This window comes from Talpa europaea (assembly GCF_964194135.1).
Source record: "Talpa europaea genome assembly, chromosome: 2".
In the NCBI taxonomy this organism is placed as follows: Eukaryota; Metazoa; Chordata; class Mammalia; order Eulipotyphla; family Talpidae; genus Talpa; species Talpa europaea.
Genome location: NC_140068.1, coordinates 43,383,411 through 43,399,918, shown reverse-complemented (window position 1 = coordinate 43,399,918; position 16,508 = coordinate 43,383,411). Strand labels below are relative to the sequence as shown.

General features: G+C 39.0%; 1 protein-coding gene across 2 annotated transcripts in view; it reads left to right on the top strand.

The window, feature by feature from the left end:
- The window catches only part of AFG1L (AFG1 like ATPase), a gene marked incomplete at both ends in the record, with an annotated part of 132,534 nt that extends 116,385 nt beyond the window's left edge, over nucleotides 1-16,149 (top strand). Inside the window, 3 exons of one of the 2 annotated variants that reach the window (XM_084259576.1) lie at nucleotides 9,014-9,154; nucleotides 12,600-12,713; nucleotides 16,021-16,149. In XM_084259576.1, the coding sequence (XP_084115702.1) occupies nucleotides 9,014-9,154; nucleotides 12,600-12,713; nucleotides 16,021-16,149 (384 nt within the window). The remainder of the gene's footprint in view (nucleotides 1-9,013; nucleotides 9,155-12,599; nucleotides 12,714-16,020) is intronic. The other variant, XM_084259577.1, reaches the window with a different exon arrangement.
- Between the last annotated feature and the right edge of the window lie 359 nt (nucleotides 16,150-16,508).

Genomic DNA, 16,508 nt, shown 5'->3' with positions numbered 1-16,508 from the left:
ATGCTGAAGTGGATCACCCACTCATTGCAGGCCAGAAGGCAGCCTGGTGCTAATGTGTGTGCATTTCACATTGGTATGGCTTTGAGAATATCCCCACTCCTGGCTCCAGACAGCTGTGCCATGTCTCATACAGGAGAAAGAAGACAGTAGGCAAGCTCTTTATTCCTGAAAGTTTGTTAGAGAAACTGTGTTACATATAATCCAGCTGTATACTCTTGGTAATTAAGGAAAACAAATGCTCTTTGCAAACTCATTATAGATTTAAAGTTCTTTAAGTTTTCATCAGGTTTCCACAGAAACAAAGAGTTTGAAACAATAATCGAGAATGCACAAACCATCGAATAAGTGGATTTTAATTGTTCCTGTTTAGAAAATTATTCAGATAACCAGCCACATCAAAGACTATTACACTTTTTAATTGCTCAGGTAGAAAGATGGAGAATGTCATCATTATCTATCATAAGAAGAATCTGCATTAGATAATGCTACTTGAATTTTGAGCTAGAATAACATACTCAAGGAGGCTACGAACTGAAGTGCCATTTAGTACTCAAAAATAATCATACGCTTTAATTATTCATAGGACACAATGCATGAATTTACAATACTAATTATGGTTTCAGAAAGTGTCTTATGCTATGGTTTACTTACATAGGAGGATCAACTAATACAAAGCAAAAGTATAAATATTTGCAACTGCCATAGATTTTATGTGGATGCAATTTAGTTGTATGTTCGTGAGGTCAGAGAGTGAAAATGTGTCCTTTCTGTTTTGCAAAGTTCTGACAGAATTTAGTACAATGGCTTGTATTTAATAAGCATTCAGTGCTTGTAATTGCTTTTAAAGAAGACTTGGTGCTAGTGTATTCATTTATTCACCAATCTTGAATTATGCAGTGTTCTCCTCTGGTCTGTGCTAGGTGCTAGGGACACTGAGGTATTGACTTCTGGGACTCCTACTCCTTGTACCATGGAGTAAATGAGGATGGCAACTGCAAATTAAATAGCTTTGTGACTCCTCACTCCTTTATTATATGATATGCATTTATGTTGAACCTGTTACAAATTCATTCCTCATTATTAATAGGGGAAAAGGGGGGGACTGTAGTACTAAAACAAAAACAAAGAGGGCACTTTGTTTGGAATCGGTGAAGATCTTCAAATTGCTTCACTAAATCATCATTTCATTTTAACTCTTTCTTGTCATAATATATTCTGTTTCTCTACCCTTTGGGAAGTGCAGAAAAATCTAAAAAATAAGGAAGATCATAAAAGTACTCCTAAGTCTATTACTCAGACCACTTAGAGATAACAGTTGTTAATATTTAAATATATTTACTTTACCTTTTCCCTACTTATATATTTTAAGGAAAACAGTATCTTAATACAATTGTGATTTTAAGTAATGCTTTTTTCACTTAGCTCTTTATCGTAAGCACGTTTCCTTTTCATAAACACTAGTATTTGTTGGCAATATTATTCCATTAGATCACCGTAGGGTAGTTTGTTGAGCTGTTCCTTTGTTGTACTTTAAAGTTATTTTTGTTTCACATAGTTATAAGTAATCCTTATGCATGACCTTTGGTTGATGTTCTGGTCTTTTTCTAGATATTGATTTCTAGAAGCAGAATGACAGGGTCAAGTTTATGGCTTCTTTTAGGGCTCTTAATCCAAAAACTTTTTTTTTCTGTAACATCCAAACTAATTTACTCTTCCAGTTTCTATGGTTGTCTCATCTCCTGCATGCCAATGTTGAGTAGTATGATTTATTTTTCAATTTATTTGTAGCAATTTTGCAAAATTGCTACATGGAGAATGGTATGTCATTCTTATTTTATCTTTTCTTGGCTAGTACTGAGCTTCACTGTATTTTTCACTTATATATTCTGGTTTTTGAAAATTCTTTATCCATTTTTCTGTTGAAGTGTTTTAAAGTTCTAGTTTTGTTGCAGTCAATACTTGTCTCCACTCAATTCCTTTTACATGTTAACCAGCAATTTCTCTATAGCTTTCCGTTTTATTCCATTTGGTCTGTATTTTCTAACATACTATAAGGCTGTCACGTATTTTTCTGCCTTTTTTCCTTCTAGTTCTTTTATACAGTAAATCATAAGTTTTATTTTTAGAAATACATTTTATACTATATCATAAAAATTTCAAAATTAATTTTTTATAAGTTAACATAAAATTAGTGACAGTATATGTGCTTATATGTATTTATCAACTATCTAAAGCTATCTTTTGCTATAAAAGTTAAATAATATTTTTCTACATTGCTGGATTTGCTCATGCCTTCTCAAGAATGGATTTTTCTTAGCAAATCTCTGTAGCAAATATTTCAGTTATCTATTGCTGCGTAATAGATCACCCCAAATACAGTGACTTGCAAAATAAGTATTTATTGCAACCAACCTTAATGCCCATCAAAAGGAAACTGGATAAAGAAATTGTGGTGTATATACCCAATGAAATACTATTCATTCAGCTGTTTAAAAAGATAAAATAGTGGGCCTCCCCTGGTGGCGCAGCAGTTGAGCGCTGGGCTGCGAAGCTGCCCACAGCCTCTGCAGCGCCGGTTCGATCCCCGGCCACCCGCGAGGGTCCCACATGGCATGATAGACTTCTCCTGCCGTGCCCGCTGCTCCCCTCAGCAGTGTAGTTCATCACTCTGCCTGTTCTGTTCCCCACTCTGGCTCTGGTGAATTCTCTCACCCTCCCGTGCTTCTGACTGTACCCAGTGCTTGTATAAATAAATAAATAAATCTTAAAAAAAAAAATCACATAAATACGTTTAAAAAAAAATAAAAAGATAAAATAGTGCTTCTGGGGGACAAAATGGATGGATCTTGAGGTGATTATGTTAAGTGAATGAAATAAGTCAGAAAAGGAAGAGAGTTGTTTCACTCATTTACGTAATATAAATAACCAAAGAAAACGAACTGGCAAAACACAATAAAAATAATTCTTAGACTCTGTGAAAATGTATTGGTTTTCAGAGAGACCAGGTGGGTGCGGGGAGCAAGGGGGTGAGGAAAGGAAGGTGATGGGGTCTTGACACTGGAGTGAAGCATGTGAAGTTGTACTCCCAATGTTATATGCCTACATAAATGATTCACAAATCAATGGGAAAAAATTCATTATTGCTCTCTCATCTACAGGTCAGTTGGGAAGTTCTGTTCTCTTTTGGGCTCACTACACATTTTGCAACAGCTTTGTTGATCTAGATTGGTTTCTCTCATCCTTTTGGGGGACCAGCCAGCTTTAGGATGGCCTAGGATACTTTCTCAACTTAGATAGTTAGCTCTCCTTATATTCTCTCTTCTTCCAGAAGACCAGACTAGGCTGAAATGTCTGGGTGCTCAGGAATAAGAGAAAAACATGGAATGTTGGGGAACATTAGCATTCTTCTTTGAAAAATGAGCTGAGCTGAACTGAGCTCCCTTTGACACCATAACCGGATTAGTGAACAAAAATCAGAGACTAGGGCTAATGAAGGATGGGCAACTAGAAAATTGTCACCCACTTTGGATAGAGACCTGAGGGACTGCTCTCTAGGAATGTGTGAACCAGAAGTAGAACAGCTATCTCATGCACTTCAGCCAAACTTTGTGTGAGCCTTGTAGTTTAGCATACTTCACCCTTTGAACTTGGACTTTTTCCCACAAGTTCTTTTTTCCAAAGATAAAATTCAGTACACAAAGATAATCAAACAAATTCAGAGGCACAACATTGTGAGTGAGAAGAAGACAAAACAATAAATAAAGTAGGAACTCCAGATATTAGGGTTATGGGGCCATATTTTAAATAACTAGACTTATATATTCAAAGAGATTTTTAAAAAGAAACTAGACCTGGAAATTATAACATAGGGATCTAGAGCGTATTAAAGAGATATATCAGTTTTGAAAAAGAACAAATAAAAATTCTAGAACTGTGAAGTACATTGATCAAAATTAAGAACTCTGCATGAGATTTCGAGCAGATAAAACACAGCTAAGGTGAAGCATAGTGACTAGTATGTCGGTCAGAGGAAACTATCCAGAATGAATTGTGAAGACGTAAAAAAAGAAGATACAAATGGAAGAATAAAAGAAGTGGAGAATATGAAATTAAACTGCCATTTAGAGTGGAAGTTGAGGAATTGAGACTAGATACTGTGTGGCATTTTAGGAGAAAATGAGCATTAACAACATGCTGATCATCAAACTTACATGGAGAAAAATTGGTGAAATTAAAACATCATATAAATGGAAGCATATCAACCTAGCTGTGTGTGGATTTTGATATTACTCGTTTCTCCCACTCTCATTTAGTAAAATATGGTGTTATTTTTTGGGTCTGAGAATGCTCAAAAATTTCTTCATGTAAATTAATGGTATCAGCATTTCCAGGCCCCATAAAAACAACTTACTAAATCATACCAAATAGTAATGTTCTGCTTTCAGATAGCAGGGGACACCTATACTACCTCTTTGGTCTGAGGTACTATGGTGCTAAGCTGTGAGGGCTAACTGTGGGATCTTTAGGAATCCCATCTTTCTGCCACATCCCTCCCTCTTTCCTGCTGCCCACCTGTGAAAAATCATTAATTGAATGTGAACATATAACTAAAGTCAGATTTCATCCCAAATACCAACTTTTTTATCCTTTTGTCAAACTTTAAAAGAGAAAATATATGTGTAGCTCATATTTTCTTTTCTTTTGAACTTTTCCTGAAAAAGATTCTACAAGGGCCTCCCCTGGTGGCACAGCGGTTGAGCGCTGGGTTGCGAGGCTGCCCGCAGCCTCTGCAGCGCCAGTTCGATCCCCGGCCACTGGTGAGGGTCCCACACACACACACAAAAAGATTCTACTAATACAGATTTAAGAAAACAGGAAAAAAAGAAATATCCATGTCAAAACTGATGTTATGATCTCACACTGGTGAGATGTAAATATTAATATGTGCATTATAAAAATGGCTTCCAAAGAAAGCATTATTGTTTTGTTGCATGAAAGTAATACAGGGGCCTCCCTGGTGGTGCAAGGGGTTAAGCACCGCACTATGAAGCTGTCCGAAGCCACTGCCTCGCTAGTTCAATCCCCAGCCCCCGGTGTGGGGGGCGGGGAGCACCCCACATGGCACAGCAGACCTCTCCTGTCTCGCCCACTGCTCCCCTCAGCAGTGTATTTCAGTCAGTCTGCCTGTTCTGTTCCCCACTCTGTCTCTGGTGAATCCTCTCACCCCCCACACCTCTGGCCTGTACCCAGCTCTTGTATGCATAAATAAATAAATCTTTAAAAAAAAAAAGTAATACAAATTCACTGGAGACCGGGGAGGGGGGATTTAAAAGGTAAAACAAAGATACAAAATTCACCTTGTTTTCCACTACCCAATAATCACTGCTAACATTGTGTTCTCATTTTTCTAGACTCTTTCCTACATATATACTAGACTATACAGTAAAGTGAGTGTGAAGGTAGGGAATTTAGGCCAACTGGGAAAAAGAGAGAAAAAAGCATTTGAAAAAGGAATAGAATTGTCCCCAGGTTATGTTGTGTTTTATCCATGCAATCACTCACTAATTCAAGAAATTTTAAGCACTTCATGTGTGCCATGTACTGGGTTAAGGGCTTTTCTTATGTGGACCTGGGTCTTTCCCCACACCCCCCACATGTGGTGATATTAGTATTACCAAATGACATATCTCACATGCTCTCCATAAATTAACATTTATTCAGCACTTACTGTGTGATGGCCACTGTGATAAAATTTTACAGGTTATCTATAGATATTTTAAATATTATATTTGATTTTACATATAGTCAACAACTGGAATCCTCCATACAGACCTATAAGACAGGTTCTGTTCTGACCCTGCTTTGGTGGATGAGGTAAAGGTAGTTCAGAGAGTCTTGCTCAAGGTCACAGAACAGGAAGTGACAGACCAGTGGTTCCAAAGCTTCTGCAGTATTTTTGTTCAAAACTGTTGAACTCATTTAATTATGAAAAATAGCTTTTCTGATGAATAAGAACCCCCCCATCTCTCACCAAATTTAATCTTGAAAGTGTGTTTGAGTGTCACTTCAACTTTGAAGCCAGTATGAGAAACACGCTCTTCAAGTATCTACTGGAAAAAAAGCCTTCATATTTTAAATTAATCTTAATCTTATTGGAACTGATTTCTATTGGGAAAAGACTTTCTTCTTCAGCTAATTCATTTCATTCTATTTTCTCAAGATTTTATTTTTTATTTTTTATTATTTATTTATTTTTAGTCCCCCCTTCTACTTTCTTAAGTTTTTAAAGAAAAAAAGTGACTATAGGTATATTACTCTCTCTCTATGACCTAAATTGGGATTTCTTTGGCAAATAATAACCTTTCCTTATTTTAACTGTTTATTGTGGCAAAATAATATAAAACACAAAACTTACCATTTTAATAATTTTTTAAGTGTATGGTTTAGTAGCCTGTTTTCACATTGTTGTGTAACCATCCCTATCCTCCATTTATAGAACTTTTTTATCATTCTAAACCAAAACTGTATCCATTATACAGTAACTCCTCACCACCCTCCATGTCTATTGTTTTTTGAGAGAGAGCTATTAAGCTTAGTTATCTTTATGTGAGTGAGCACATAATTGTTTTAGGGATACAAAGGAAAGGGATATTTGCTAATATAATGGCAAGTTTAGAACCTACTGACAAAGGTATATAATTTGTAAAAATAGCTGAGTGGGCAAAATTCTGATTTTCAGTTGCCCTAGACACTTCAGTGCACTTCTAATAATGATTTTCCTTGGGCATGTGGTTATACTGATAGGAATCACATCCATGCATAAACAGTGAGCTTAATTACACATAACTACATACCAAAGATGCGATTATACATTTTTTTACACCATACTTTCTGATTTGCAAAAGATGAGACACTAAGTACTAACTGAGCTCAAAAAAGTAGTGTGTGTCACTTTCAGAGCACAAACGTGTTATTGTCTGAATTATTCTTTTTACATGAAGACACACTATTTTGCCTTCCCTCTCCCCCTTATGGACTTGTTTTCACTACATGAGATTTCTACTGTCTCATCTGGTCCCTCTGTGACACTGAGGAGACATACAAAGGCAGATTTAGGGTTTGGGATATGGTTAGTCATGGAGCAAAACTAACTGATCCTATTGAGAATCACATTTCTTTACCCCCTCATTATACTGAGCCCAATCATTTGAGCTCAAAATAAACAAAAATAAAAAGCATTCAAAATGGTTGGCGTGCTAATGTATGCTGTAGTCACCGTGCTGAATGCTTAACCTATTTCATTTAATTCTCACAATCCTGTGAGATAGAATCAAGTTCCCATTTTAGAGATGGCAGAACAGAAATACTAAATACCTTGCCAAAGGCTCACAGTTAGTAAGTAACAGTGAGGATTCAAACCCAGACATTTATGGCCTTGTTGTGGCTACTCTGTTTTAACACATGCTCCTGGCCTGTATCAAACTTGACAACAGGGTTTCCTTGTAAGAGAGTCAAGGCTAGACACAAAATAAAACAGCTATATGTATATCTCTATATGTCTGTGTGCACCTACTCAAGCCTGTACATGGGTGAGGTGAGCAGAGGAGTTGGAGTCAGACCCTGGGTGCAGAGGTCAAGGTACTGCAGCAGGGGAAGGGATAGGGAAAGTCAAAGTATCTCCTTCTGGCCCCATTTATCATCAGCCTGATTGGTGAGAGAAGCTGGGAGATGAATTTCAGTCACCCTGGGCATCTCAGTGGGAGGAGACATCTCTAAGCAGTTTCCCAAAGGCTTCAGGTCATTCCTGTGTTCTCTGGCTTTTGCCCCCCATCTTATGTCTTATAATTGTTGCATCCTTCTTAGTACTGCTCTCTCTTGAGGGAATGACTTCTCTAAGTAACTCTTCTCTCTCGTAACTCCACGAGAGGTGGTCTTTCCTTCCTGAGTTGAATTTCAGCTAGTTAAGGAAAAGGTAGACTTAAGTGAATGGATCTGAAGATGAGCATGCTCTCCTCACTATTCCTGATTCTCCCAGGAACAAAGCCATGTCTCCATTTCTGAAAGAAGTTTTAATGCAAACAACCCCCCAAGTGAGCAACACATTTCTGGTCAAAGAGTAGTGTTGATGGATGATGTCAGAAATTGAGGCGGCTCCACTCCCAGGGTTGGTTATAAAGATGCAGGGGCTGGCAGAGGCACCTGGCCCACTATTTCTGGTCTCCACAGTCTAGCAGGACCAGAAACATTTTCCTGACCCCTGCACCCATGATATAGTCACCCACACTTAAATTGAGAAGTAATTCCTCCTGCAAAACACAGGGAATGTGTTTGCAGATAGCTTTCATAATTTTCATAAATTAAATTCATGTTTTAGGAGCAGGTGTTTTAGCTCTGCACGTGGCATCTTTGGGAACGATATCATGACCCTCAAGGCTATGCACACCTCATATCAGAGGCTGCATGCTGCACCAAATGGAGACCTCAGCTTCCTTCTGGACACAGAAGCCCTCTAGTGTTTCCTGTAGAGGTAGCAATACTGCACCTGAGTGAGGGTACCTCGCATCCAATGAAAAATTCATACTGAAGCATCGCCTTTATTTCAAGATGCTGACATAATGCTCAAATGCCATGATAAGAGAGCTCCATGTAACATTTGTGAGACTTTGCAGACTTACGGAAAGAATGTGTTAGGATATAGTTAAAATTATGTGATTTAAATAAAAAAGATTGAAGACTGGATTTAAGATGGGACTTCTAAGGTACCAGTTGAGGTGACGAGAGTCTCACTCCCTCATATCTTCTGTCTCGGCTCCCTTTTTACATCATTAATACAATTAAGTCTACTCCAACCATAGCCTACTCTGAACACAGCGTGATTTGGTCCAGTGACCACAAAGTTACCAGCTAGATTATACCAGACAGGAAAAAGGGGTGTTTTCAAATTAAACTCGTCCAAGGGCGAGCAGGATTGGCTGCTTTTTCATTTTCTATTTTTATTTCATTTTAATTACAGCCACTTGGAGCCAGTGATTACTTGGAACTATCAAAGAATTTCGATACAGTGATTTTACGAAACATTCCACAATTTTCATTGGCAAAAAGGACTCAAGCTCGAAGATTCATTACTCTCATTGATAACTTCTATGATTTCAAGGTAAGGATGTTGTCCATTTTCTCACAGCTCTACCTTTGGGGCTGTGGAGCCAGATTCCCTGGCCTGGAATCCTCATCTACTGCTTACTTGACTTCTCTGTGACTCATTTTCCTCATTTGCAAGTCAGGAATAATAATAGTATTTACATCAAAGAATTGTTGTGAGGAATAAGCTAATCCATGTAGAGCATTTAAAACACATGGCACAAGCTGAGTGCTGGTAAGGAGCAGCAGTAGCCGTCATGGCAGCGTGAGATGCCCACAATGGGACACTGCTGTGTGACGCCATCATTCAGCCAGACACATCATGTGCTCTGTCTGTGATGTTGTACAACACAGTGCCTTACCTATATTGAGTGTTCAATAAATTTGGTTTCATAAATAAATTATTGGACTGATAAAAATAGGGCATAAACAAAAGAACAATTGACCAAGGACCCTTCTCAGTATGAGAACTTTCTTTTCTTAGGGCCCAGAAACCCCAATAACTAGCATGCTACCATCTTGTTTGTCATGTTTTTTTTTTTTTTAAAGATTTATTTATTTATTTATTTATACAAGAACCAGGGTACAGGCCAGATGTGCAGGAGGGTGAGAGGATTCACCAGACAGAGTGGGGAACAGAACAGGCAGACCGACGAAATACACTGCTGAGGGGAGCAGTGGGCACGACAGGAGAGGTCTGCCTGGCCATGTGGGACCCTTGCTGGCCGGCCAGGATCAAACTGGCACTGCAGAGGCTGCGGACAGCTTCACAGCTCGGCACTCAACCCGCTGTGCCACCAGGGGAGGCCCTTGTTTATCCTTTTATTCATGTGTTGTAGCATGAATTACACAGCCATTGTCCATCCACTGGAGGCAGTAGGCCAAGTGGTTAAGGAGTAGACTCTGGGAACAGACTCTTGAGATTCTGTTATCTTCTGTAGGGAAGGGAGTAATAACAGTACTTATCTCATGCACTTGTGTAGATTAAATAGTACTTAGAACATAACATGGTATATAGGAAATTTTCAGTGCAGGCTAGTCACTATGAATAATATATATCTGTAAACATGTATTTGTAGCAAAAGTAATAAGTAAAACTTCAAATTAGTTCATTTTACTGTTAGATATATTTCTTCTCCCTATTCCTTGTATAGAAATAGAGCAGTGGTTCTAAAAAAAATTGAAGGGACTTTGAGGGGAGTAGGAAAGTACCAGTATCTGCTGAGAGGGAGAGGTAAGATTTTAATGTTTCATTTATTCAATCTGTCATTCAACAACCATTATCACACCAAACACAATGATGAAGCAAGATGTGGTGCCTGATTTCACGGAGCTTAAAGTCTAGTATTAGAGACTCATTCATCTAATGTCCACAGAAACAAGTACAAAGTCACCACTGTGGGATGGATGATCTCTTGGAAACGGGAGTTTGCTGCAATGGGAGTCCAGAGGGAGAGTAGACTGACCTTTTCAGGGAGGGGGTCGGGATGGACATGGAGATGTCCTGCCAAAGACCACCTGCTCTAGAACCATCTGCTTAAGATCTGGATTCTAGAACCCACAAACCTCCACCTCTGCAAATGAGCATCAGGGATGGGGCCTGGAACCTGTCTGTTCCTAAGCTCCTCAAGTGCTTCTTACAAACACTGAGAAGTGATGGCTGAACTCCAGTGCAGGTTGAAAGGGGAATTTGTGGCCCAGACTCTGTGATGAACAGACAGGTCATCCCCCATGGCCATGGTGCATCTACAAATATCACTGCCTTAGTGGGTGACATCAAACCTACCGCAGATTCTCGTGGGGCTGACATGCATGTGGTCAGGGAGTGAAGAGAGGCTGGGAACTGAGAACTCCAGAGCTCAAGTCCCATCACTCATCAGTGGTCTGCTTCTGGGTCATCAGACTCTGCTCTGAAATAACCATGTGGGCACTGGAGTGAAGGGAGTGAGCCTGGAGGTGGCACTCTGCTTATGGATGGCTAATGCTTCAGGAAGAAAGTGGTAGAGGGTTAGTCAGTGGTTCTTACAGTGGTGGATTGAAACTTACTGGCTGATTTTTCAGCTAAGAATACCTTAAAGAAAGCTTATGGCCCCTATCTCTCAGTCCCAGCTCTTAATTCTACCTCGCCTGCACTTTTTCACTTTGTAATTAAAGAAAAAAAGATTTATTTATCTGGCAATATGGTGGCATACCAGAACAATTCTCCTCACATTTACTTTCACTAAATCACATATTTAGAGTTCATATTCTTTTTAAAAAAATTTAAATTATCAGTCAAAACTATTTTATTTCAGAAATTGGGAACATTAAGCAGACGTTCTTCTAGAATGTATTCATGGGAATTACTGAAATAGAGACATTCCCAATGAAATAATAATTTTTAAAAAGTGTCATTTGTGGGCCTCCCCAGTGGCGCAGCAGGTTGAGCGCAGCGCTGTGAAACTTTCCGCAGCCTCTGCAGTGCTGGTTCGATTCCCCGCCGGCCAGGGAGAGTCCCACATGGCGAGGCAGACCTCTCCTGTCTCGCCCACTGCTCCCCTCAGCAGTATACTTCAGTCCTTCTGCCTGTTCTGCTCCCTGCTCTGTCTCTGGTGAATTCTCTTACCCTCCTGTGCCTCTGGCCTGTATCCCAGTGCTTGTATGAATAAATAAATCTTTTTTTAAAAAAAGTGTTATTTGTAATTAGAGTTTATGAGGAGGCAGGCATCCATTTGAATATGGAAAATCTAGTCCCAAATGGCAGTACTTTATTTTAAAGTACTGGTATATTTGTTTAAATAATGATTTTTAAAGGATTGCTATGAATCCCGAACATCAAGAAGGATAGATTTTGTGCTTAAACTAGTGGACATAAAGTTTATAAAGATAAAAGAACTTAGCCCACTATATCAATAGGATCACATAAGCACACTTATGTAATCAAGAAATGTTAACAGAGAGAGTCTTTTTGAACAATGTCTTGGCAGAATGCTGGTATAAATGTAGATTCTGGAAACTCAGGAGTAAATGGAGTAACGATCACTCAACTTAGCAGTCACCTATGGAGCAAAGTGGAGGCCTCTTCATGATGCATCTGGGGGGCCTCTTGGATGCACTCAGGGCTGACTCCCAACAGCCTGGTATGAACATCATCTTCAGGATGGGATGGCTCAGACCTGGAAGATCTGGGTTGGCATCATGAGTAGAGACCTCTCCAGGCCTGAAGTTTCTCTTCCTACTCTGCAGAATGTTATAAGCGGTGTGGAAATATTTTGAAAAGTACTATGTAGTATTAAAATACCACTCTCAAGAGACACATTATTAGGAAAAAAAAAAAAACAAAAACAAAACATGAACATTGTAAAAGCAAAAATCCAAGCTCCTTGTTATGACAGATTTCTATTTTTTTGAGAGTTTTGTTCTTACCGTCAACTTGTGAAATATAAAGAGTAACACCATTTACTCATTTTCCTCTATTTCAGGTGCGCATAATTTGCTCTGCATCGACTCCTATATCGAGCTTATTTTTGATTCAACATCATGACAGTGAGTTGGAGCAAAGCAGAATACTGATGGATGATTTGGGGCTGAGCCAGGTAGGCGATATTAACATAATCTCTTTTTATTATAAAACAGCTTAATTGTTTTTGGTTTGATACATGGCAACATTTTGAAGAAGGAATACAGTATATATTTAACTGTTGATTTGCTGCTTTCTCTTAAAGCCAGTATAGCAGATGTAGTCTCAATATCACTAAATATAGGAAATTACAGTCTTAGACTGGAAGGGACCTTAATGATCATTTTTGTATTATGATATAAATAAAATCCAGAAAAAATGGACTAATGGGCCCCTTAATCCCACTACTGACACAAGGCAGGTCAGAACTGGAGGCAAGAGCCCCTGTATCTGTTTCCAGGTTCATTCTGCCCTAGCTGGAAATTGCTCTTCATGTCTGCTGGATCTGTCAAGGGTATGGCTAAGCATGTGGGCTGGCTACTCCATTACCATGGTATGCCTAGCAAGTCCTTTGACTTAAAAAGATTTATCTCCCAACCTCTACTTAGCATATATTTATGGGGCTGCTCTGGGAACACTGTAGGGAACACAGTGAACCCTGACCCAATTTTTCTGATATTGGGGTGTGATCATTCACCCCAGGACAAGCAGAAGTGACTGTGCATTTCCTTCTTATGTTTGAACATTGCAGAGTATATTTCTCAACTACAGACAATTGAAATCGTCAAAATTTTAGAACTATCTAAACACTCATCCCTCAAATGAGGGGTGCTCCTTTCTTCCATCCCCAGAGGTAGGGCCATTTGGAATGAATAAACAATTCCTTTTTGAGTAGAAATTTTGTATTCTCAGGAGTTTGGGAGAATGAAACAAAAAAATTCTTCAAAAAGTGAACTTTCAAAATATGATTACTTAAGCCTATGTGTAGAAATAAACCCACATGGTGGCATCTTTTGAAATGATGGCTCTCCGAAAGCAATACATACATTTATATACTTTCTTTGACAATTTGAAAGAATATACTTGAGGAGCTACATTATGTCAGTTTCTAAAGTCCTTTAAATCATTGCTCTTCAGCTTTCCCCTCCCCCCCAGGATCAGGGTTCAGATATAGGGGAAAAGTTTAGCACGTGGCACTAATAATACACGAAGCAATCAGGGCATGGGCCTGTAGGGCCATGCAGTCTTACAGTGGGTCAGTGGGGAGCAGGGACTTAGGAGTCCAGAACTCTTTTCTGAAAGAGTATAATAGCAACCCCCTAAGGAAAGAGGCAAAAACTCAGCGCCCACTTAGTAGCTGCAAACTCATGTTATAATCACCAGTCCCAAGCTGTTCGGGGCCCCACAGAGGTCTCCCCAACTTAACCCTGAATGGGAGGATCAAGTGTCCCAGCAATTTAAGACCAAAGTAAGGTCACAATCACAATGTCTAGGCCCCACAAGGTACCTCTCAGTCATCCACTTTGGAAAAGGCTCTTGAGAGGCTGGTCTTGGGATAGAGTGGTCCTGTTTCTGAAGCTTCAGAGGAGGGCCAAGTCTCTTCCTAACTTGCCAGAACTGCTGAATTTTTGCTGTTACTTCAGGTGTAAACTTTTGGAGAAAGAATACCTTTTTTTATCTAGAATTCAGATTTTGCAGAGAACTTTCATCTAAGGAAACATTTAGTATTTGGATTTTGAATGTTGTTTCAGATTTGTTCTGCTTATTATTTTTTAATTTTTATTTTAATATTTATTCTAAATGCAACCTACCATCATTTTGAAAGGAAAAAAGAAACATTTTGAAACTATATGAAATGAAGAGTAAACTTAATTCATCACCCTTTTCCCCCTCCTCCATAGACTCTTCTCCCTAGAAGTTACCTGTCATTAATATTTTGGTGTCTTTGAGGAACTATGGTGATGGACTATGGGGTCTTTGGTGGTGGGAGAACTACATGACCACCTCAAGTGGAGAAATCAAATATTGTCCAAAAAATAATAACAAAGTAAGAAAAAAGCACTACATTTAAAACTTCTTTAAAAATTATATATTGGGGCCTCCCCGGTGGCGCAGCGGTTGAGCGCTGGGTTGCGAAGCTGCCCGCGGCCTCGGCGGCGCCGGTTCGATCCCCGGCTGCTCCCCGGCCGCTCCCCGGCCACCGGAGGAGGATCCCACATGGTGCGCAGACCTCTCCTGCCACCCGCTGCTCCCCTCAGCAGTGTGCTTCGGTCCTTCTGCCTGTTCTGCTCCCCGCTCTGGCTCTGGTGAATTCTCTCACCCTCCCGCGCTTCTGACTGTACCCAGTGCATGTATAAACAAAACAAACAAACAAACCAGCAAACAAATAAATAAAGCATGCCTCTATAAAAAAAAAAAAATTTAAAAAATTATATATTAAACACCTACTGTAAGTAACATAAATTTGCTTACAGATTTTCATTGTACAAAACAAAACAAACACACTGTTGCATAGTTGATAGTTGGTTTAAATTGTAATACCTCAATTTTATCTGCTTGTAGTTCCATTTTATCTTTTGCTTTTTTTTTTTTTTGATGATTTATTTTATTTATTTATGCATACGAGAGGCTGGGGCACAGCCCAGAGGTGTGGGGTGTGGATGAGCAGATTCACTAGCGATGGAGTGGGGAGCAGAAACAGGCAGACTGACTGAAATACACGGCTGAGGGGAGCAGTGGGCAAGGCAGAAGAGGTCTGCTGCACCATGTGGGTTGCTCCCTGGCCAGGGATCAAACTCTTGCTGCAGTGGCTGTCAATAGCTTCATAGTGCTGAGACTTAACCTCTTGCACCACCGGGGAGGCCCCATTTTATCTTTTTCTTAAGGAAAAAAGGTCTTACCAAAATAAGATTTTGGTGTCTTTTATGACATATTCTATGTATTTTTAGATATGTACATATAGACATATGTTTTTAAATGCAAATGTAAGCAAATGATACCTCTTGTTATGCAACTTATTCTTTTCACTTAATAATTCTTTCCATATGAATATACATGGGTTTATGGGATTCTGGCATTTATTCCCTTCTTTCACATCCTCTTTCACCTAGTCATACACTCACAGAAACACACATGTATTTAATTTTTTCATTGTTCATTTTACCAATTTGGCATTATATGCTTTCTTTATCTTGATTTTTTTTTTGCCATCTTTTTTGGTTTTATTTAGGTGACCCACTTGTTTGTTTTCTGTATATACTACAAATTGATTTCTAGTCTAACTTAAGAGATTATATATGAAGAAAAGTGTAGAAATTTTCTTATGTAAACAGGAATGCCTAAAAAATTGTTTTAAATCTGTACTTATTTCTATAAATTTTCATTTGTGGTGTTTTTCACTGATGCTGGGCTTTCTGTTTGTTTCTTTGTGTTTTTGGTAACAGGGCTCAGCAGAAGGACTCTCCATGTTTACTGGGGAAGAGGAAATCTTTGCATTTCAGCGTACCATTTCCCGTCTCACAGAAATGCAGACTGAACAGTACTGGGATGAAGGGGACAGAAGCAAGAAGTAACCATCACTTTGGCATGAATATAACTCTGGATAAATGACTAGTGCCGGGAGAACTCTTTATTATGGAACTTGAAGGAATCATTTTCTCATCATTAATTATGCACTTTGTCCTCTGGACCATTTTTATCTAAAATTGCTGTCAGAGATGTAGTGGATTAGTAAGTTAAAGCCATTTTTTATAGGTCTACTTTTCCCTATTTATTTGGCCTTATTTGTGCATCACAAAATTAAAATCAGCACTCCCAAAGATTAATATGGAATCAGACATTTTAGCTTCATATAAGCAATGCAAATGAACCTTGACCACTTCCTCCATACCCCCTCATTCCCCCCACACAGAGTGTCTGGAAATCTCTGAGC